The following is a 23,368-nucleotide window of genomic DNA, read 5'->3' on the forward strand; positions in this document are numbered from 1 at the left end:
TCTGATCCAACCTGCTCACCTGTGTTTCTTGATTGAGGAATTGAGTCCATTTATGCTTAGAGTTACAACTGTGATCTTTGTGTTAATCCCTGTCATGTTGAAGAATTAGTGGAATTTTGTGCTTTTTTGAGCTTTGGAAATTTTTATGATGCTCTAGTTTTAGTTATTGTTTATTCTCTCTCTCTCTCTCTCTCTCTTTTTTTTTTCTTTGGTTTTTCGAGGTAGGGTCTCACTCTAGCCCAGGCTGACCTGGAATTCACTATGGAGTCTCAGGGTGGCCTTGAACTCACAGCAATCCTCCTACCTCTGCCTCCCGAGTGCTGGGATTAAAGGTGTGCACCACCACACCCGGCTGTTTTTTCCTCTCTTATAGCCTCTTGAGATTGGTTGTTGCTTTCTTCAGTGTGGAGTATCCCCTAACCTATTCTTGGTAGGGCTGGTTTTGTGCTCATATATTCATAAAGCTGGCTTTTATCATGTAAAGATTCCTCTTACTGTTTATTATGAAAGATAAGTTTGCTGGATATAGTATTTTGGTTTGGCAGCCATAATCCTTTAAGCCTTGGAACACTCTATCCCAAGTCCTTCTGGCCAGAGTTTTCATAGAAAAATCAGAAATAATTATGATTGGTTTGCCTTTGTATGTGATGAGCTGTTTTTATATTGCTGATTTTAGTACTCGCTCTTTGTGTCACTGTTTAGAGTTTTAACTATATGTGATGGAGAGTGTCTTCTTTCAACCAGTAGTATCTGTTTCGTGTTCTGTGAGCCTCTCTTATATGGATATGTCTGTTTTGTGAGAGTAAGAAAATTTTCTTTAATAATTTTGTTGAAGATGTTTTCTATGCCTTTAACCTGTATCTCTTCCTATTATTTTATGTCTATGATCCAGATATTTGGTATTTATAAGGTGTCCCACCAGTCCTTCATAGTCTGTTCACGTTTTTAAAAATTTATCATAATCTTTAGAGTCCTGGTTAATTTTTGGTCTCATCTTCTAGATCTGAAATTTTATTATTTGTTTTGCTGATAAGGCTCTCTAAGGAGACTTTTATAAAGGGGATTTTTTTTTCATTATCCATTGCATTTTTCTCCAGTATCTCCATCCCTTTCTTTTATTTTTAATTTTTTTTGTTTATTTTTACTTATTTGAGAGTGACAGAGAGAGAGAAAGAGGCAGATATATAGAGAGAATGGGCACGCCAGGGCCTCCAGCCACAGCAAACGAACTCCAGACGCGTGCGCCCCCTTGTGCATCTGGCTAACGTGGGTCCTGGAGAATCGAGCCTTGAACCGGGGTCCTCAGGCTTCACAGGCAAGCGCTTAACCGCTAAGCCATCTCTATAGCCCTCTTTTATTTTTAAAATATTTTATTTATTTATTTATTGCAAGCAAAGAAAAATAGAGAGGAGATGTACATAGATAGAATGGGTATTCCATGGCATCTAGTGGCTGCAAATGAACTCCAGATGCATGTGCTTCTTTGTGCATTGGGTTTACATGATTACTGGGGAATCAAACCCAAGCCCTTAGGCTTTTCAGGTAAGCACCTTAACTACTGAGCCATCTCTTCAGCCCTCCAGCCTTCCTTAAGTTACATTTTCAGATTCTGACATGACTTTCTTATTGTTTCTTGGGTTTGTTCCTGCATTTGGTCATGTCCTCATTAAGATTATTCTACTGAATAATGAGCTTTTTATGTTGACTCTCCTTCAAATCATTTATCTTTCTCTTTTTGGTCCTCTTCAATTTTGTTCATGAGAGTATAGGTAACTATTTTTTGTTGTTGATTTCTTCCATTTCATCCATCAGTTTGGCTATGGATCCATTAAATTTGTTTAATACGCCCATCATACTTTCATTTTTGGAGTCTATGTCTGGAGAATCCTCTGTGTTTTCATTGGAAGCTTCCATTATAAGACTAGGTATTCTTGGTGGTGCTCTTTTGGCTTGATGTCCTGTACTATTTGTTTTGCATTGGGGTTTACCCATCTCTAGATCAACCTCTTTGCCATGCAATCAGTCAAGAACCCTATGGGTGCTAGTCCTGCAATACTTGCACCTGTGCTGTGTAGCCTGGTCAATTATGATTAAGAAGGTTGTGGGGAGGTTGTGCACTTTATTGGTATTGGTGTTATGGGCTTTGAGCAGGGTCCTCCTTGCATGTGCAACCTCCAGATGGGTCTGGGTGTGGCCCTAACCCATTTGACCTGCTTCCTGTACAACTAGGGCTCTATTCTCCCAGTGTTATTTACTGCCTGAAGAATTTGTGTGATCTGAATTGGGACCCAGTGAGGCTCAGGGGTGTTGCCCCAGGCCTGACAGGAAGGTTTATCTGCACTGAGGCAGTGTGGATGCTCCCTTCTCACATAACTGCTGGATGCACAAGGAAGCATACTATCCTAGGGTTGACTTTCCAGCCTTGCAGCCACTGACCTTTGCCATGCAATCAGCCTCAGGGCCCTTTAGGTACTAGGTCTACTCAAGCTTGGTCAGATTGGTGTTCCTCTCTTTTGTGTTGGAAGTACAAGCAAGTGCAGATCAAACACCACTGGTCTTATCCTTAGACTTGAATTAGAGAAGGCACACTTGCTTCCTACCTTCCACTCCAATGTTAATACCCTTGAATGTGCAGGAAGACATATTGGAGAAAGGGTCAATAGATCTTACAGCCTGTCTCAGGGCTCTTTCCAGCCATGGACCCTTCTAATCAAACCTCAGAGCCAGCAGAAATAAAGCACTTTGAAGATAGGATCTCTTCCTTTTTGTTTTAAGGTGTCATAATCCTACCAAGTGGTAAAATGTCCTAATAAATGCTGAATTAACTATTTTGTCTTTGGGGTGGAGTAAACATGGAATGGAGAGCCAGTTTTTCTCTTTCTTTGGGCATTTGGAAATTACCCCAGACTCAGTGATATTATGGGGAGAACAGGAATCTGCACACTCCTTTTACATCAGGTTCGGTGGCTGACATATACCTTCATGTAAAAGTTCATTTCTTGGGGACTGGGGACATGGCTCAGTAGATAAAGTACTTACCATGCAAGCATGACTACCTGAGATCAGGTCTGATCCCACATCAAAACTAGGGAGGTTTCTGGGTGTGGTGGTGCACACCTTTAATCCCAGCACTCGGGAGGCAGAGGTAGGAGGATCACCGTGAGTTCAAGGCCATCCTGAGACTACATAGTGAATTCCAGGTCAGCCTGAGCCAGAGTGAGACACTACCTCAAAAAACAAAAACAAAAACAAAAACAAAAAAACAAAACAAAACAAAAACCCAAAAAACTAAAAAACAAAACAAAACAACAACAACAACAAGAAAAACTAGGGATGCTATAGGGACATCTGTAATTCCAAAATGCCCAGGATGAGATGAAAGGCCCACTATCCTGGCAAATACAGTGGCAAGCAACAAGAATGACAGACCTTGCCTCAAAACAAAGTGGAAAATGAGGAGTGACACCCACAGTTATCTTCTGAACACTATACACACATGTGCATCCACACTCACATACATGAACATGAAAACACACACCCACACCCCAAAAAGTTCACTTCTTGACCAAACACCTACATTTCATTAGTAGGCAGAAAAATTAAAAATCTCCAGATGTGACATGGGGATGTAGCTCACTAGGTAGAATGTTTGCCTAGTAGTCATGTAATCCTGCATTCAGTTTCTAGCACCACATAAAACCATGCATGCCTTTAATCCCATCACTCAGTAGTTGGAGGGAGAACAATCAGAAATTCAAGGTCGTTTTCAGCTATATAGGATGTTAAAGGAAAAGCTGAACTACATGACATCCTATCTTTAAAACAGTCTCCAGAAGAAAATCAGAATCTGTCATTGTTAAAACAATGGTTATCGTCAAATGGGATAAGTGAAGTACCAAAATCCCATGAGCAAAATTCTCTGTAGTTTCCAAATTTCCTCTTCTGAGCATATGCTATTTTCAAAGTAAATATTAAAAACTGATGTTATAAAGATTATAAAAATCTACCAGTCAGAAAAGTCTCATGGAAGCTGATGGTTTACAAAAATAAGAATTACCAAACCTCCAATCCCACTGCTCCCATTTCAGTAGAGCATAATGAAGTGACCTCGGCCTCTGTGGAATGCCACCTGCCTGGAGGAGACTTCTTCCACACCTACCAGCTCCTCACTACGCTCCCTGCAGCTACTCTCAGGCCACAACCTCCCCTTACTGCGCTGTCAGAAGCTGAACCTCAAGCAACTGGTAGGTAATTCCAGGAAAGGCAATGCTTCCCATTTCCTATGCTTCCCTCCTGAAATCTAATTGGCAATCTTCCCTGGATTCTAAAAGTGAAATATATTATAAATTCATCCTTAGTGAGTACAGTGGAAATACTAACCAAGAAGAATTTGAATAGGCAGACTTCTGAAACAAAAACAGTTGGCAACAGTCCTTTTCAGGTTGACACTCCTGATGATTTATTGAAAATTATGCATTTACATACTACTGTGGTCTGCTTGCCTCAGGCACCTTAAAAATCCAACCAGAAGCATAACGTGAGGTAGCCGTGTCTTCTCTCTGGAAAAGAATTCCTTGATAGAAAACCTCTGACCCCATCATATCCTCTTGCTAGACCTTTTCAGACCCAGGACTTGACTTTTCTTTCTTTTTTACTTTTTTTGCAGTGGGTGTGTAGTATCATATGTACATATGTAAACAAGCCAAGGGAGCATGTTGGGTGTCTCTGATCTTGCTCTTCCACCTTATTTAATCATAACAGAGTCTCTCAATTAAACCTGGAGTTCCTATTTTTCCAGCTAGACTTGCTGACTGGGGAACCCAAGCTGCTGCCCCCTGCACTGGGGTTATAGACATGCATGACAATGCTTGGCTTTTCACATGGCTTCTAGAAATCAAACTTGGGTCTTCATGCTTGTGCAGCAAGCACTGTTACCCATATCTCCAGACTCCTATATTATTGAAACTATTTTTCTCCAACACCTACACATTGGAGCTTTGTGTGTGTTTTATTGTCTTCTAATACTCAGGCTGGATAAAACCACGCTTCTGCTATATTGCTAACAAATCTAAACTAACAAGATGTGTCACCTGTCACCACACTTACATTATGAAAGCTGTTTTCAGAAAATGCCCTCTTGCCAAGGTGTAGAAAAGATTTTCACTAAATCATCTTTCTTGTCTTTTACCAATAAGGACTTAAATATGTGCATTTTATGTCACCTTATGCCAGCTGTCACAACTTAGTAGTGGCTCAAATATTTTTTCTCTTTTGTGGTTTCATTTGGAAAGGTGTGGTATTAGGAAGAGGAAGAGATGCTGCCATGCTCTGGAAATCTGGGACAAGTGCCTAGAGATCTAGGTGACCAGAAGATACAGCTAATTAGAGGCAAGTTTTCTATCACCATTGCAGAAAAATTTACCTCCAGCTAGAGTAAAGCTGTCCCAGGGGACAAATTCCTTCTGAGTGTCACATCACAGGAGCTTTAATCACCTTTAACAAGCTCTGATTATCAGCAAAGTGGATTCCACAATAAAAAGCAATGCACTGGTGTGGAATGATCAGTTCTTAATTTTCCCATTTTATAGATGAAGAAACAGATCTCTAATGTCAGGTTAATTTTCTTGAAATTACCTAGTAGAAAGTGTGAGAGTCAGTGATTTCAAATCTACACATTTCTTTATATGAAAGGGACTTAAATAATCAAGGTCTAGGAAGAGCAGAATCTATAGGATCCAGTTCCTGATGAGGCTATTGAGCTCACTTCAATGTGGCAGGCTCAGAGTCTCTCACAGAGAAAGAGAACAACTGTAGCACTATTGAAAGTGAGCACTGGTGGGAGTATTACCCCACACTTTTATATGAAAGGAAAAAATATAACACATCAGAGTCAGGGCTTTTGTGCTTAGTGATGCATGTCTGCTACTGTGGACTCTCTTTTGAGTGTTTTGCTGAAGTAGTTACGTTAGCTGGGCCCAAACTTATATTTCTTACTGACAGAATTCTTGAACACAGAGCATTAATGATAACAGTAAAGCAAGCACACATTTCAAAGCACATTGAAGGAACTGAAAGTTTTCTGATAAAATATTAATTCTACATTAACTTTGCATTGCATTTGATTTCTCTTAGCATTCAAACAGCATGGCAGGGGAAACAACTTAAAAGCTACAGGAAAACAGTTCATACTTATGAGGTCTATTTCCAGTTCTCACAATTCTGGGTTTTGTTTTGAAAAAAAAAAAAGGCAAAATAAGATTGTCATCATCTCATTCTAGTCATTTCTTTGTTCATTCAGCCAATAATTGCTGCGTGCATACTATGTGCTCAGCATCTCAATAAAGGTATAGGAATATCAAAGAGAACAAAAATGTCTGTACCTAGGAACAAGTGGACAATTGACATTAAACACACAATTTCTTTCTGATAGTTCACTTACTTTCTTTCCCTAAAGATTTACCTAATGCTGAAGGCCATTCAGTACTTTTTTTTTGACACCCAGAATCCATGCCTTCTGCTTGTTGGACCTTACAGCAGCTGCTATCCCACATGGCCCTGGCCACCATCCCTTTCTATGGGAGATTTTCCTTTACAATATTGGTTCATCCTGACTCTGCCTTTGAAGTCAGACTGCTCTGTTTAGCTCTTTATATGATGTTGTGAGGCTCTATCTACAGTCATCATCTCTGGTCTCCTGGTCTCATCCGTTCCACTAGATGTCTTTCAGGGATAGCTCATTTTACCATCACCACCAAAGCTGAATTTCAGAACTGCCTTGGGCTTTTTACTACCCTGCATTTGGCATTACTAACTGATCTCCCCTTGAATTTTGTCCTCCTTTGACTTATCTTTTTCTCCATCAGTATATCTGGCCTTTCCTTCTGTCTTCTTGAATTCTTCTTTTTTCTTTTTTGACTCATCTTACTCTTTTGGTTCCTCAAAATTGATGTGTTTGGGCTGGAGAGAGGTTCAGTGATTAAGGTGCTTCTTGCAAAGTCTAACAACCCAAGTTTGAGTCTCTAGTGTTCATGTAAAACCAGATGCAAAAAGCAGCACATGAATTTGGAGTTTGCAGAAGCTAGAGGCCCTGGTGTGCCTCACACTCTCTCTCTTTCTCATATCTCTCTCTGCTTGCAAATAAACAAATAAAATTGGCATGTTTGAGGGTCCAGTCCTTGGCACTGTCATTTTCACACTGCACATATGACATTCTTGTTTCCTTTCTTCTAAACATCAAGAAAAGTAAGTCACATTTCAGCCACTGTATCTCCAATATTTTCCTTTTGCAAACTGATTTCTGTTCTTCTCACATCAGCAAAATTTCTCAAAAATGCATTCCATGTTTTCAACTTGGTAGAAACATTTTAATCTTTATATTAGTACAGATTCTGATATTCCTTCCTTCTTTGGGTGGTCTTACCCATAGGGTCTCCACTCTATGTCTTTCATTCGTTCCTCAGGATACCTCTCACAGTCCTCTGGGATTCTTGCCTATGGGCTCTTGAATTCAGCCTTAGCTCCCAGTGACATTTTCTCATTGCTCTCCATTTGCCCTCAATCCTTCCATGCACTGTGCTGGCTTTGGACATTTCTATGTTAATGGTATGTGAATTTACTTGCTTTTCTACTCTACACTCTGCTCCTGAACTTCAGACCCATAGAACCACCTGGTGACCTGATGTGCCTACAAGGCAGCTAGATCAAACAGAAACCCATGTCTTTGTCCCCACATTGTTCCTCCTCTTTGACAAATGGGACCCCTAGTTGCTCAGTCACTCAGGTGTGACCTCAGTGAATGGCATTCAGGCCCTCTTGAAGCACCCAAGCTCTTCTGGTTTTCTCACAATACTGGCTTCTTCCTTCTGACCTATTTTCCTTAGTATTTAATATTGTTATGCCTTACAACTTAGTTCTCTTTCCTAGTTATAGCTCATTGTGCTCTTATCAGAACATGACCTTCATCACTGTCTATTTGAGAATGACATCCATGATCATATTTCTAGTTCCCACCTCCCTGCTGAACTACACACACTAAACCTCCAGTCAGCACCTAGCCTAGAGTCACCATTGTCCTTCAGTGGCACCTTCCTTCCATGCTTAACCCCTCACATTCAGCTCCCACAAGCAGCCATAGTACTCTCACAATGCAGGTTATGTCATACTGACACTTTGCTCTGTGCAGTCTCATGACTCTCCTAAAATCATACCTAATCTCTTTTCCTTGACATCCAGAACCTTATAACCTGTCTCCTAACTTCCTATTCAACTAAATCTCTTTGTAAAGAAATTTAAAATATAACATGTTTATTGTGGCAAAAATACCCATACCATAAGACTTACTATTTCAACTATTGTTAAATGTACTAGTCAGTGGCATTAAGCCTATTCTCTTTGTCATGTGGCCATCACTACCATTCATCTCCAGAATATCTGCATTGTCTCAAACTGAAAGTCAGTTCTTTCCCACTAAACAGTAGTTCCTCATTATCCCCACCCCAGCCCCTGGCAGTAACTATTCTATGCTCTATCTTAATAAATTTCACTATTCTAAGTGTGTCCTATAAGCACATAAATAAAATGTGTTCATATGGACTTGTGTGTGCTAGGTACTAATCATAAGGCCTGCACATGCTAAACACAAGTTCTTTTGTTGAGCTATATCCCCATGCCCTTTGTGCCTGAAGGACGTCACAACACAAGGTCCCTTTCAAGGTTCATTCATATTGCAGCATGTGTCAGAATTTCCTTCTCTTTTAAACACTAAATCATTTCCATGAATGTGCATGCCACGTTTCGTTGATTCATTCATCTGCCAGCGGATGACAGAGTCATTTTTGAATATTGTGAATAATACTTCTATTCTGCTTTTTCTTTCTTTTGCTTCCCTCCCTCCTTCCTTCCCCTTATTTCCTTTCTTTTTTCCTTCCTTTTCAAATTAGCATACAAGTTTCATTATGCCATTTTCACACATATTTCTGATTGGTTCTTCCTCTCCCTTGCTCCTCTCTCCCATATTCATGCCCCCTCCCCACCCCTAAAATTTGCTCAGAGAAAGAAAAACAGGTGAGAACTATGCATCCTGTCAGGGAGGAACCTTGTTTAGAGGTATGGGCCTCTCAGCATCATTAACAAGAGCACTGGCAAAGATGGGAGCTTATTTTAATAGCCAAACTATCATGTTAGAAGAGACTTGCTTCTTATTTCACAGCACCAGTTTAATTTGTTTGTGTTTGAGCACTACATGGCTGAGGAAGATGAATAATCTTTGAGTAAGGAGTCATAAAGCTAGTATTTCTAATCATAAAATCACAATCATAAAAATAACATAGCAGTTAAAATGTATCCAAATGTCATGGCTAATCTATCCCAAAGTTATAACCACAATCTTTTCATTCTTTGCAAGTCAAGAGATAAAAATCCACAAATGTGTCTTTAAATAAAAATACTTATAAATCCAGTATGAAGATTCTACTATCTCTCTTTTTAAAAAATTTTGTTTATTTATATTTATTTATTTGAAAGTGACAGACAGAGAGAGGGAAAGAGGCAGATAGAGAGAGAAAGAGGTAGAGAAAGAGAAAATGGGCGCTCCAGGGCCTCCAGCCACTGCAAATTAACTCCAGATGTGTGCGTCCACTTATGAATCTGGCTTACGTGGGTCCTGGGGAACCGAGCCTCGAACCAGGGTCCTTAGGCTTCACAGGCAAGGGCCTTAATCTCTAAGCCATCTCTCCAGCCCCTATCTCTCTTTTTACAAGCTGATAAAGAAAGGGTTTCTGCATTCACTCTCTCTCTTTTTCTCACCTAGAAAGGATTTTTCCCTGCTTAGATTTTTAGCTTTCAATTATGAAGGTGAAGTTTATAAAAATTCCAACATGCTTCAACGTTATTGGCTACTAAATACATGAAGATTAAAGGAGTAATGAAATATTGATACATACTTTTCAGAATGGCTAAAATAAAAAAAATGATGATAAAACAAAATGCTGGTGAGGATGGAAAACACTTAGAACTCTCTATGCTAAAGGAAGAAATGTAAAATGGTACAGCCACTTTGGATATTAGTTTGACAACCTCCAAATAGAAATATAAACTGACCAGATGATCCAGTACTTATATTTTTGAGGATATATTCCCACATACACAAATACTTTTGTATACATAAATAAATCACATAAATGTTCATTTCAGCTTTTTTTGTTACCATGTTAAGCTGAAACAACACAGGTTCCCTTAGATAGATGAATGGTTAACATGGAATATTACATATCACTGAAAATGAATAAACTATTTACATGCAATTACTTAGATGGATATAAGGATAAACTTAGTGAAAAGGCCAATCTCAAAAGGTTAAATACAGTGTAAACACAAAATATACGGAGAAAAAATTAAAAGTTTCTGGCTAATAGGGATGGGGTGGGTTCAATGAATTTCGTAGTGAGAAAAATTTTTTGTGGTGATGGTACAGTACTGAGTCCTGATTATGGTAGTGGTTACATGTACATAGGATCTCTCTTTCCCTTTCTCTACACACACACACACACACGTGAGGTATAATATGGGAAAACTGGAGAATAAGGTCTTTTAGTCTGGTTAACAATATTGCATCAAGTCATTGTTTGGGATTTGACATTACACTAAAGTCACATAAAATGTCACCATTGGGAAAGATGGCTGTAGGATTCAAAGAACACTGCACGTATTTTTTTTTTTAATCCCGATAAGTTTCTAATCACTCACAAATATACTTTTTCTATAAAGGTTCATGAATAAATTGTGAATTTAGCCATAGATAGATGAACAAACAGAAAGGCAGGGAATCAAGCAAGGAGCAACTCTTTGTGCCTCTTCACTCTATATGTTTTTAAATGGTTCAGAAATCCAGACTGTTTGGTGACTGGTTAATCAGTGATGAAGAGCTTGTTCATATGTATGGGCTTGGGCCCTATTCTAACATTTCATTCCTCTGAAATCTTTAGTTGCATTCTTCCTCCCAACATTGAAGAGCATCTACAACATGGCCCAACATGATTTTCTCTAATATCCTCTATTGCTTTATGAACATTTGTTGTTTAAATTTGTCCTCATAGCACAGCTTAAGTCATCTTGGAAACTCAAATTTGTAATACATCACTGTCCAGAAAAAAACTTTCTGATGGCTCACCTCTGCATTCAGATAAGGAGCCAAGCCCTCAGTTTGGCCACTAAGCTTCATCTTTTCCAGCCCATCTCATCATACCACTGTTGTCTTGTACTTCCTTGCCTGACCATATGACCTTGGTATGTGTAGCAATTACCTTCTCATTGATGGGACAAAACATCTGACCTCATGGAAGGAAGGGTTTTATTTTGGCCTGAAGATTTGAGAGCAAGTTTCATCATGGCAGAGAAAGAATGGCAAGGCAGCTTATCTTATCTTATCACATCACTTGGGAGAAAGCAGGAAGAGTGAGCTGGCTAACACTGGCAAGCTGGACTGGGCTATAGAATCTCATGGCCCAACTCTAGTAACATATCTCCTCCAGCAAGCCATATATCCTAAATGCTCCACCAGCTGAGGACTCTAAATATGAAGCTTCTTCATAAACATACTAGGCTATGATGGACATTTTGTATTCAAACCACCACAGTCAGTCTTGTGCCTGTGATAGTTCCTCTGCCATATGGCCTTGAGCCTGTTGTCCTCTGCTGGATCTTGTTTCCCTCCAACTAGTATTCTCTTTTACATTGAACTTTCACTCTCTAGTTTCAGGAAAATCTCCCCAACTCCAGTTTTAGTCAGGATATTGTGTGATATCTTCTCGGATATAATATTTGATTGCAACCATATACTCATTCATTTGGTCATCTCAGGTGGAACTTCCTTAAGAATATAAATGGAGCTGGTCATGACCATAGGCACCTCTAATCCTAGTGCCATAGGGAGCAAAGACCCATGAATCTCCATAGCTTGCAAAAACAAACAACAAAAAGTGGCAAGCTCCAGGATCATAAAGGACTGACTCAAGCAAGAATGAATGGAAACGTGAATGAATGGAGCACCTGAGTTTTGCTCCAGCCGCTGCAGGTAAGCACACCCCACAGCAGGCAAGTGCATGGGATACTGCAAGGCCACATCCACATGCATCCAACACACACACACACACACACACAAAATTGAAAAATACAGATGATCTGTATCTTTGTTGTCAAGTATGTGCATTTCTTAACACAATGTCTTGAACCCAGAAATATTTTGTATTTATGTTTTTAAAAAATATTTTTACTTATTTGCAAGGAGAGAGAATAAATGGGTGCACCAGGATCTCTAGCAACTGCAAATGAACTCTAGATGCATGCACCATTTTGTGCATCTGGTTTTATGTGGGTACTAGGGAATTGAACCCTGATCATTAGGCTTTACAGACAAATGCCTTAACCACTGAGAAATCTTTCCTGTTCCACAAAAAATGTCATTAACATTCTTCAAAAACCCTATTTAAGCCAATGATGAAATATCTTCCTTTAAAGTTCAGTGTGTCCAAATCCAATTCATGTTCCTCCCAACATTCTTCTGACCTTTTATGTGGTTCAGTCAGAATAGACCACTGAACTTCAGTGGATGTGGGCAGGCATTTTTATTGTCTCTCATTTGTCATAAATGAAGAGGTTTATTTGTGCTGATGGCAATCTTCCTCATGACCATGAGAAGGGTGTGCATTAGGACAAGCCAGCAGAAGGAGGAAAGACAGGAAGACATTGAGCCCCTGATGACATGACTAAGACATTTTTCCAACTATTCTAGATGCTCCACTTAGAAGACTTAATAATATTTGGTTGGACTTTTTTTTAGATGGTTTGAAAGCATCCTGAATGTACAAATGATTTTGAAATAAATAGAATTTCAGTAGATAGGGGATGAAATGAGAAAGCAAAGTAATGGAAGTTCAATCAAACATACTAAATTAAAAAAACAGTGAATTGTGTGTGTGTATGTGTGTGTACTGTGTATGAGTGTGTGTGTATGTGTGTGTGCACATATACACCTGTGTTTGAAAGTTAAGGTCCTAAAGTGGCATCAGCAGTTGGAAGCAGCTGATTCTTACACCTTGCTCCTAATGGAAGAAGGGTAAGGAAGAGAGAAAAAGATCACTATGAGGAAGCCGAAGACCATGACACACGCAGTGGCAGTTTGTTCTAGTAGCAGTTATGGATATAATTTCAGAGAACACTGCCAGTGATTTTTGTTTCCATATTTGAAAAATACATTTATCATTGAAAACAGATAAAAGTGTTTAAAACTGAAATTGATGGTAAAAGTACCCATTTCATTTATATAGAATATACAAATTGTGTAACTAAGACATAGTACAGGAGTTTTTCCATTTTACAGCTTTATCGTCTGGAGTGTGAACATGGGGACACCATAAGTATCATGGCTGAGAAAGATAAATACTTATTCTTCTATTGGAATTTGTAACTATTTTATGTGTGTTTTCTTAGAATTCAGAGATATTAAGAAAAGCAAATATAAATTAGATATCCTAGAACCATATTTATATTTGGCATATTTATTTCTAACCTAGAAGATTTATAAATTATTCTAACAAGTAATAGTCATTTTTAAGATGTTAACAAATATTATCAAAAGTATTAATGATGTGTATAGAACCAAGGATGTGAGTAGGTCCAAACAATTTTTGGTGTGTGTGTATATGTATGGTGTGTGTGTGTGTTCATTTGTGTGAGTTTGAGTGCATGTGTGCCACAGTGCATGTGTGGAGGTCAGAGAACAACTTTGGACATCAGTCCTTGTCTTCTGCTTTATTCAAAACAAGGTCTTTTGTTGCTCTCTGCTGCGTTCAGTGAGCTAGCTGGTCCACGAGCTTCCAAAAGATTCTCCTGTCTTGCTGCAACCATGGTGGGATGACAGATGCTTGTGCTACTAAATCTGGCTTTTATATGGACCTTCTCCTTCCCTCTCCTCATCACCATTTATGTTTGACAACAAGCACTTTAGTTGCTGAGCCAGCAGATAAAACCCAGCCCTAGTTTTTTTAACCAAAAGAAGTATTATATATTGTACATGAGGCATCCTAGAAGGTTCTTTTCTAAGTTGGAAAATATGAGAAAGAAAAAGCAGAAAACAAAAAGCCAATTTCAAGATGCAGAGGACCATTGCAGTTAGTAAAAAGAAGATTCCAAAAAGAGAAAGAAAGTCACACAGATAATTTTCTTTTCAAATGACAGTATATTACTTCTGGGTCTTCAAACATCTGGGCAGGTTTGTACTTTACAACATTAGACCAAGCCACACAAATGTAAAGACTGAATTATAAAGGCTTGTTCAGTTCTTTCTCATCAGTTCACTTTTTGCCTCAATCTGCATCTTTACTAGAAAGTCATCCCACAGATACTTGCAGAATGTAAACTGTATTATGGAAATGGTTCTGCAAAACAGCCACCTGTAACTACTTTTATTTCAAACCATCTACTATGGCTAGAATGGTCGTACCCTTCAAAATTCAAGTATATATTTAGTTTCCATTACAAGAGTAGTTCAAGATCCCAGATCTGCATAGGGTGGTTAGCTCATGAGGCCTTATCTCATTGGTGGCATAATACCATATTACAGGGTGGATTTACCCCCTTTACTCTTTCTTGTTTCCACCATCAGCAGCAAGAAGGTCTTTGGCATATAATGTTAAATTCCCAAGCCTCCAGATCTGTGAGGCAATGAATTTCCATACATTATAAATTATCCAGTCTTAAATTCTCCATTATAGTAGCAAAAAGACCAAGGGAACATCACTGAAGTTCATATGGAAATCAGGAAAGGGATCAGGCCGGATAATGAAATTAGGTTTAGATCACTTTCTACCCAAATCTGTCAGGCACACAAATTCTCTGCTTTCTTGTCAGTTTGGTCATTTCTGTACTGTTCACAGACAAATAAGTATGGTGGTAGAAATTTTGTTGAGGTATCAAATCTTAGCTATATCTCATAGGTGAATAATGTTTAATTTTTTCCTGGAGTTTTGGAATGGCTATGAAAACAATAGTATTTCTATACATATAAAGAGAAATAAAGGTAAAACAGATACAATAAAGTTTATTTGGGTAATAAGGAAAATGAGACTCTGGGAATTGTGGAAATATGATCACACTTGCATTTGTGTCTATGTGCATGAGTATGTGTGTGAGGGGTTAAAAAGAGAAAGAGACAAACAGAGTAGTTATCTTCAGGCAAAATATATTCTTAGGATTTTTTTTCTTTTAAGAAATATTATGTCCCTCCATATTGCAAATTCTATGCATTAAAAAAGGAAAAATAGGGCTGGAGATATTGCTTGGTGGTTAAGGTGCTTGCCTGGTGAAGCCTAAGGACCCAATTTTGATTCCCCAGTTCTCACATAAGTCAAATGCACAAGGTGGAACATGAGTCTGGAGTTCACTTGCAGTGGCTAGAAGCCCTGGTGTGCCCATTCTCTCCATCTGTCATTTCCTCTTTCTTTATCTGAAATAAATAAATAAATCTACAAGAAAAAAAATCATTAATCAGCTTGCTTAATAAAGCTACTAGCATTCTAAAATAGGCAAGTTGTGATAACATTATATTAATTTTATACTTACTAATAATTCTCTTGCTGATAGAAGATTATTTGGTAGTATTCAATGCCACTAATTATTATTTTTTGCATTATCAATGATTATGTGGTATATTCAGAACAAAGAGGTATTCAAAATATCCAAGTAAGCTTGAGTTAAGAAAAATTAATGACATAAATGAAGCTCATTAATTTTTAAACAACTAATCTCTGTCAGTTGAAAAATTTATAGATTTCCATGTATACAGATCCTTAGGTGATTAAACTCAACATAAATTATATCTGGAAACCAAGGATGCTAGGAGTAGAAGGATCAGTACCTGGATGCTGGTCAGGGTGGTGTATTGGTAAGCTTTGACCACCAGGTAATTGGCTTCCAAGTCTATTAGACCCAGAATCATATACTTCCACCATCTTCGTCGTAAAATTGCCAAGAGGTTTTCTTCTCCTGTGTTACAAAATAAAGAAGAAATGGGTTAGGTTCTTTATACATAATTAATTATATATTTAAAATATAAAAATATCGTAGCATTATATTTTACTATAATTGTACCCAATGTTTAAACAAACAAATCAATCTATCAAAGACTTATGTTTGTATTTAGGAACTGATCATGGTACATTTTGGGGGGGTTAGTTTCTATGGCACAGCAAGATTGGGGAGGGTGTAAGCTCACCATGTAAAACATTTTCTGATGAATGTATGAAAGAGAATAATTTTATCATGTAAAAATTCAAAGGAAAACTATAAAGATTACATAGCACAAAAATCAAAACCATCCTAAATTTTAGGGTTGTGCTGAAATAGATACAGAAAAAAAATATATATATATGTAGCCAAATGGAAATGTTCAGTGTGTGGCAGTGGGTGTGTATTACAACTCCAAGATGTCTCGAGTCATCTGAAGATCACATACACTTTAGAAGTCTGTGAGTAATGAGGGTACTGAGGAAGCTGGGAGTCATTCTGGGGTGGAAATGGCCATCTGACCATGGTTTCCATGCTGCAAATAACTATAATTTTAGCATTTTCCATCTAACTCTGGTAGCATCTGAGCAGACTAAATTTTCATTCTTCTTTTCATGCATATTTCAAACTGAAATAAATCATCCTTTTCAAGGTGGGTCAATCATGATGATAAAAATCATAGCATATGGTAGCCAGCAAATAGGGAAACAGATACTCTGAGTGAAGGGCAAGGATGTATAGAATAAAATATTATCATAAAATACAACTGTTCTGACAAGAAACATTTACTGTAGCAAGCTTTGATGGGTTCAGTAATCTGGGTACAGTTTGAATGTTTCCAGCTCAAAGTTTCTCAGTGAGTAGCACCCAAACTGCCATCCAGGGCTGCATTCCCATCTGAAGGGCAGACTGCAGAGGTCTGCTTCTGAACTCTCTCACATGGCTGCTGGAAGGCCTACATGCTCATAAGAGTCTTAACTCCATTCCCCACTGGGAAATGGGTACTTGGTTCATGGTAGTCCTTTTGAATAACTGTGATTACTTAGAAACCACTTTTTCATTAGATTGAAGGGTTTTTTTTTTTTTTTTTTTGCATCACAACATTAATGCCATATATGTATCCATAGCATGTAACATACTGCATACAGCTAGGGTCAAACCAGATTTTTAAATGACTAACTCAGGGAATTGAGGGAAGTACAAAGGGCTATCTATCTGAAGTGGTCAAGACCCAGCTCTAGCATATGAGAACATGGCAAGTACTTCAAGCCCATGCCTGGTATATATTGTTCACAGATCATTTCTTTCCAACCATCTCATCTTCTACCTACCCTTAAACAGTTCTTTGTCTCTTTTATTGACCAGCACATTGGATAAATTAACATACATGTTAGGGCTTATCTTGTAAACCAGGGGCTCTCAACCTGACTACATAGTCCCTTTATCTGAGAGGTTTAAACAAAGTTTCCAGTGCTGGGCTGGGGATGTGGTTCAGCAGTTAAGAGCATGTATTGTCAAGTGTGAAGCCTTTTTGGGCTGGAGGTTTCCAAGTTAGATTTTACAGACTCCATGTAAAAATCTGGGTGTGGTCACACACACCTGTAATTCTAGTCCACAAGGGAGGGAAGAATACTGGAGAATCACTGGAGCTTCCTTACAGACAGTAGGTCCAGGTTTAGAGAGGGGACCCCTTCTCAAGAAAGTATGCAGGTGAGGCAGAAGATAAATAAGAGAAAAATGCCTGATGTTCTTCTTGGCTTCTACATACTCATGAGGCACATGTGTCTGCACACACACATGCATTGCCACACATCACCACCACACATAATCTACACATGTGTTCACACAAAATAGCAAATAAATAATATAGAATATGTGAATAAATTCAATGTTCAGTAATCTCAGCAGTGATAAATACCATTACAATTGTACTTAAACTACTTAAAATAATCTACTATAAACATTTGCATTCCATCCAGTGAAATTGTTTTCTTGTTAAAGTAAGTGTAAACACTAACTGACAACGTTGATTTGGTGAATAATTGGCACTCTGTGTATAAACCATAAAATGGTCTATGGCATATTTAACCAGGAAGCTGCAGTTCTAAAGTCACCTCTCATTGTCTCTGTTACACAGTGAACAATTATCAATTCAGAGCATTCCAGTTACATGTGAGTACACATCACTGAAAGCAGGTTATGGTGGTGCAGTTCATTCAAGTAATCAAGAACTGGTCCAAAGGGAAGTTCATTACATGGCCCCAAAGGACTGATTTGTTGCCTTGCTGGTTTGCTTTGCAAGACTGCAAGGAAATACATGCTATGCAAATGCTTCCATATTGTCTCATTTGTAGGATCTAGAAATACAATGTACCTTGCTTAGCAGAATTATATAGGAAGGAATTTAATTTTGATGGAGTAAATGTGCAAGTTTAAAAGGACTGCTTCAGGATTTATCCACACTGATTTATCTACACTGATGCACAACAGGCTATTAAATTCTCTCTAAAATGATGACAACATACCCAAACCCTCCTCAAACCTAATGAAATAGTGCTATAGGAAAAACCCATACAATTGTGATATGCTATTGCTCTGAAATTCCTTCCACCCTTTTAACATTAACTGCAAAAAGCAAAATCTATGAGTGGAAACTATGGAATTATTGTTTGGCAAGTTCAGTTTATCATTATTTTCATTATTATAAGTTCAGTTTATTATTTATTATATTATTATAAGTTCAGTTTATTATTATTTTTATTATTAGTATTACACAGAAATGAAAATATTGTGAAATAAAGTATTAGTATATTCTCCACCTTGATTAAAAGTTAATTTAATAAATGTTAATATCTTGGGAAGTTTGCTTCAGATTTTTTTCTTGCCTGTGTATGTGGTGTACATATGTGTATGTGTTCTCATGTGTGTGGGGTGTATATACATGTGAATACATGTGCATGTGTGTGCATATTCATGTGGAGGTCAGTGGACAACTTTGGGTGTTATCCTCAGTAACATTGCCCACCTCCTTTGAGATATAGTCTCTCATTGATCTGGAGCTCACTGATATAAGCTAGACTTCTAGTCAGTGAGTTTCATGAATTCTGTCTCTGGCTCTCCTGCACTAGGATTACAGGTGTGTGCCATCACACCTGGTGCGTTATGTGGGTACTGGGGATCAAAGTCAGGTCTTCAAGCTGTGAGGGCAAGCTCTTTATCCACTAAGCTATCACCTCAGCCCATTTTCTTTTTACCGAGGAAGTACTAAAATTGGTGTTGAAGTCTCCTATCTTTACCTAGTAAATTTTATTTAAGTGCTTCTTTCCTCAAATCACCACCTTGATATTGTTGTCTATATTTTATGTTTCTGTTTTCAGCATACATTTTCTACATATATAGATCCAAAATAGTATATGACTTCCTGTATTCTTAAGCTTTATGTGCTGACTCCGTATATATATCACACATACTTCTCTGTGGCTCTTTTATTTAATACTTTTTTAAAACTATAGTCATGTTATTTCATATGGACTGAGGCTGGGACTGTTCCACGAGCCTCTCTGGGCCTCTGCCTTACAGAGGGAAGGAGGCAGGCTGTGGTATCCACACGAACCTGTCCTGAGGTCTTGCCCACCTCCCTGCCTACCTGCCTTATGGACTTTTTCCTCACACAGGCCTGATGTTGGCAATTCTCAGCCAGCTCCTCATCTGCTCTCATTCACCATGTGTATGCCACTGTTACAATAAGAAATTCCAGTTCTAATAATAAAACTAAAGCTATTACTTCCTTTGAGGCAAATAGTTCAACGTATGACCAATTCTTTTTAAGTTCAATTTAATTTTTATTTTATTTGAGAGAGGGTAAGAGAAGGGGGGGGCATGCCAGGGCTTTCATGCAAATGAACTCCAGATGCACATGCCACCTTGTTGTACATCTGGCCTACATGGGTACTGGGAAATCAAACTGAGGTCCTTTGGCTTTTCAGGCAAGTGCCTTAACTGCTAAGCCATCTCTCCAGCCCCTGACTAATTTTTAAATATGATTTTTTATCACTTAAACTAAGAATTCATGTTCTGAATACATTATTTATTTTAAACTGTTTTATTAGCATATACTAATTATATATAATAATGGGTTTCATTGTAATATTTTTGTACATACTTATGATGTGTTTTTCTCATATTTCTCCCATAACCCACTCTTGTTGCACTCCTGATAATCCCCTTCCTTTTCCCAACTCTCTTTTACTTTCATCTCTTTTATTCTTTGAAGGGGGATTCTTTAAGCAGTTATCATTTACAAAGCTAAAATATGTGATTTTATATACTCTATATTCTTTCATAGTATCTCAAACATCTGTGATTTGGTGGGTCTTAGTAGAGAAAGCATAATTACTAACATTTTACCTGTTATATTAATATAAAATCAATAGCAATTTTGTAATCCCAGATGAATTTTAAAAAATATTTATTTATTTGTGAGAAAGAGAGAAAGAGGCAGATAGAGCAAGAATGGGCATGCCAGGGCCTCTAGCCACTGCAAATGAACTCCAGATGCATGCATCACCTTGTGCATTTGACTTACATGGGTACTAGAGATTCAAACCTGAGTGCTTAGGCTTCTCAGGTGAGCATGTTAACCACTAAGTCATCTCTCCAGCCCACCCAGACTGATTTTGATCTGTATCTATCTCTTAAAATAATTGTAACTATGAGAAAATATCATTCAATGAATTCTGTGAGTACTTCTTGTAATTTTTAAATTTTTATTTATTTGCAAGTAGAGAGAGAGAGAGAGAGAGAGAGAGAGAGAGAGAGAGAGAGAGAGAGAGAGAAAGAGAGAGAGAATGGACACACCAGGGACTTTAGCCACTGCAAATGAACTCCAGACACGTGCCCCACATTGTTCATCTGGCTTAGGTGGGTACTGAGGAATTGAACCTGGGTTCACAGAAAACCATCTCTCCAGCCCATGTCCATGCAAATCCTTTGCCCATTCTTTTTTTGAGGCAGATCTTATTCTATTTCAGACTGGCTTGTCAGGAGCCATTTGGCTGGCCTTGTATCCATAGCTCTGGGCCATTTGACAGCAAGACTTTAGCACCTACATGTAAGCAAGATTATGTATATTCAGTGTTACTGATAAGAGCTGGCCATTCCTTAAAATTTAGGCTTGTGTTGCTGGGAACAAAGGATTTTCTTGCTTCCCACTTTGGGATAATCCTTTGTACTGAGAAGTGATTGAAGTGCAAAACTCTGTAAGGAATTGTCTTGATAGAAACTTGTGTGAAGCTCATGGAATTGTCCACAGGCAAACTGTTTAGAAGAAGAGATAAAAAGGACTGCTAAGAAATAAACATGGCTTTAGTCCTTTCTTCAGTCCTGGACTGGAGTCCTTGCTTTCATTCTTTCTCCTTCTTTCTTTAATCCTCAATCTCCATCAGACTCAAACCCCTTCAGCTGGCAGGCTCCAACACTGGCCTTGAACTCACAGCACTCATCTTGTAAATTTTGAATCTTAGGATAGTTTGAAGAGCCTCCTCCACAATTGGTATCAGAAGGGAGGTTTGTCTTGGAAGGCTGTGATCTCTAAGTGTTTTTTGTTAGTCTAAATTCTTAAAGTTCTAGTAAGAGGGTCATAGTACTGGACCTGTGCCCCTAGCCTTTGCCTTAGTTTTTCTTGAAGCACACTGAAAATTTCCCCTTCCTTGGTTAACAGTTTGGATGCATATGAGGTGTACACCATACAGCAAATTCCAAGAAGCCTCCAGGCTTGTATTCAAACACACACACACACACACACACACACACACACACACACACACAAACACACACTTCTCCTTTCCAAGTGATTTTTAACAATATATATGATTACTTGCTATCTATAAAGTGTTCAAGTGCTATGCTTTATTCCTAGACTTGCTCTTATATCATGAAGATATCACAATGGAAAATACTACTCCACTAGCTCAAAATGGCTGATGATAGATTGGCTGGGGAGAGCTTTGATTTGAAATTATTCAAAACAGTCCTAACGTGGCCATGCAATAATATAAATCTCTGTTTTCTGGAGTGAACCTGCTGAGAGGAAACTGTATTTGTACTTTTTAATGATCATACTATTTTCCTTTCCTTCATTTCACTTTGTAAAAGTGACCTTTCTTATCTCCTGGAAGTCTTCTGTAATTGGCTAAGATGCCTCACAACATTAGCAGATGAATCTGTTAGTTTTGTGAATTTTTTTGGAACAAGGAGCTATGTAGCAGTTAATGGAACATGATGTGAAGAGAGGAGGCCAAAGCTGGTTTGCCTCTGCACATCTGCCACTTACTGAGTCTACTCAAAAGACAGCATGTCAGAAGGTGCCAGTCTCAGCTCTTGAGGGTTCACCTTGAGTTCTCAATGGACAGCACCTGTCATAGTGGACAGATAGGTTACACCCAATGTGAAAAACCAACAGGATGGAGTGACAATGGGCCAGATGCTTGGTAAACTAAGAAGCTGGCTGACCTGCTGTCCCTACTCATCCTCCTATCTCCCATCTCAAATGCCAAGTAGACATCCACCAGGGCTAGTTTTACTAACTGTCATTTATTTTTCAGTGGACACTACTGTTGGGTACTGGGATAGTAGCGTATGCATTTGTTCTCATTTACCTGCATCTTTAAACCCTAGGTGAGAAGTATGGAGTTGGAGAACGCTGTGAAGGCACCAACTGTCACTTAATTGTAGGTGTCACCTTGGGAAAGTTGCTTATTTATAAAATGAGGCAAATACCACTTACTTGAAAATGTTCCTATAAGGATTAAGTTAAAAACATATAGGTAATGTCTCACTTCCAGTCAGACTTGTTAAGTGATAGCTTTGTTTTTAATCACCCTGTAAGGAAAATATTTTTCAGATCATGAAATTGGATTTAAAAGAAGTTAAGTAATTTTTCTATGGTCTGTTCTGAATTTTTAAAATAACTTATGTTTTATCTTGGGGCTGGAGGGATGGCTTAGCAGTTAAGGTGCTTGCCTGAAAAGCAAAGGACCCGGGTTCAATTCCCCAGAACCCATGTTAGCCAGGTGCACAAGGGGATGCAAGCATCTGGAGTTCATTTGCAGTAGCTGGAAGCCCTGGGAGCCCATTCTCTCTCTTTCTCTCTCTCCCTCTCCCTCTTTCTTTGTCAAATAAATAAATAAAAATAAAATATTAAAAAAAAGGTTTTGCTCTTATCCCCTCTCCTCTGCCCCATCCTACCAAGTGTGGTTATGGATATTCATTATATGGTCCCAAAGGCCTCATTGTGTCTTTCTCTTTCTCT

The 23,368-nt window shown here is 38.4% G+C and overlaps 1 protein-coding gene across 3 annotated transcripts in view; it reads right to left on the reverse strand.

Moving 5' to 3' along the window:
* Slc35f1 (solute carrier family 35 member F1) overlaps positions 1-23,368 on the reverse strand; it is a 550,909-nt gene that overhangs the window by 87,929 nt on the left and 439,612 nt on the right. For all 3 annotated transcript variants that reach the window (XM_004651243.2, XM_045158979.1, XM_045158978.1), the window contains one exon: positions 15,911-16,038. In XM_004651243.2, the coding sequence (XP_004651300.1) occupies positions 15,911-16,038 (128 nt within the window). The remainder of the gene's footprint in view (positions 1-15,910; positions 16,039-23,368) is intronic.

This window comes from Jaculus jaculus, chromosome 9 (assembly GCF_020740685.1).
Source record: "Jaculus jaculus isolate mJacJac1 chromosome 9, mJacJac1.mat.Y.cur, whole genome shotgun sequence".
NCBI lineage: Eukaryota > Metazoa > Chordata > Mammalia > Rodentia > Dipodidae > Jaculus > Jaculus jaculus.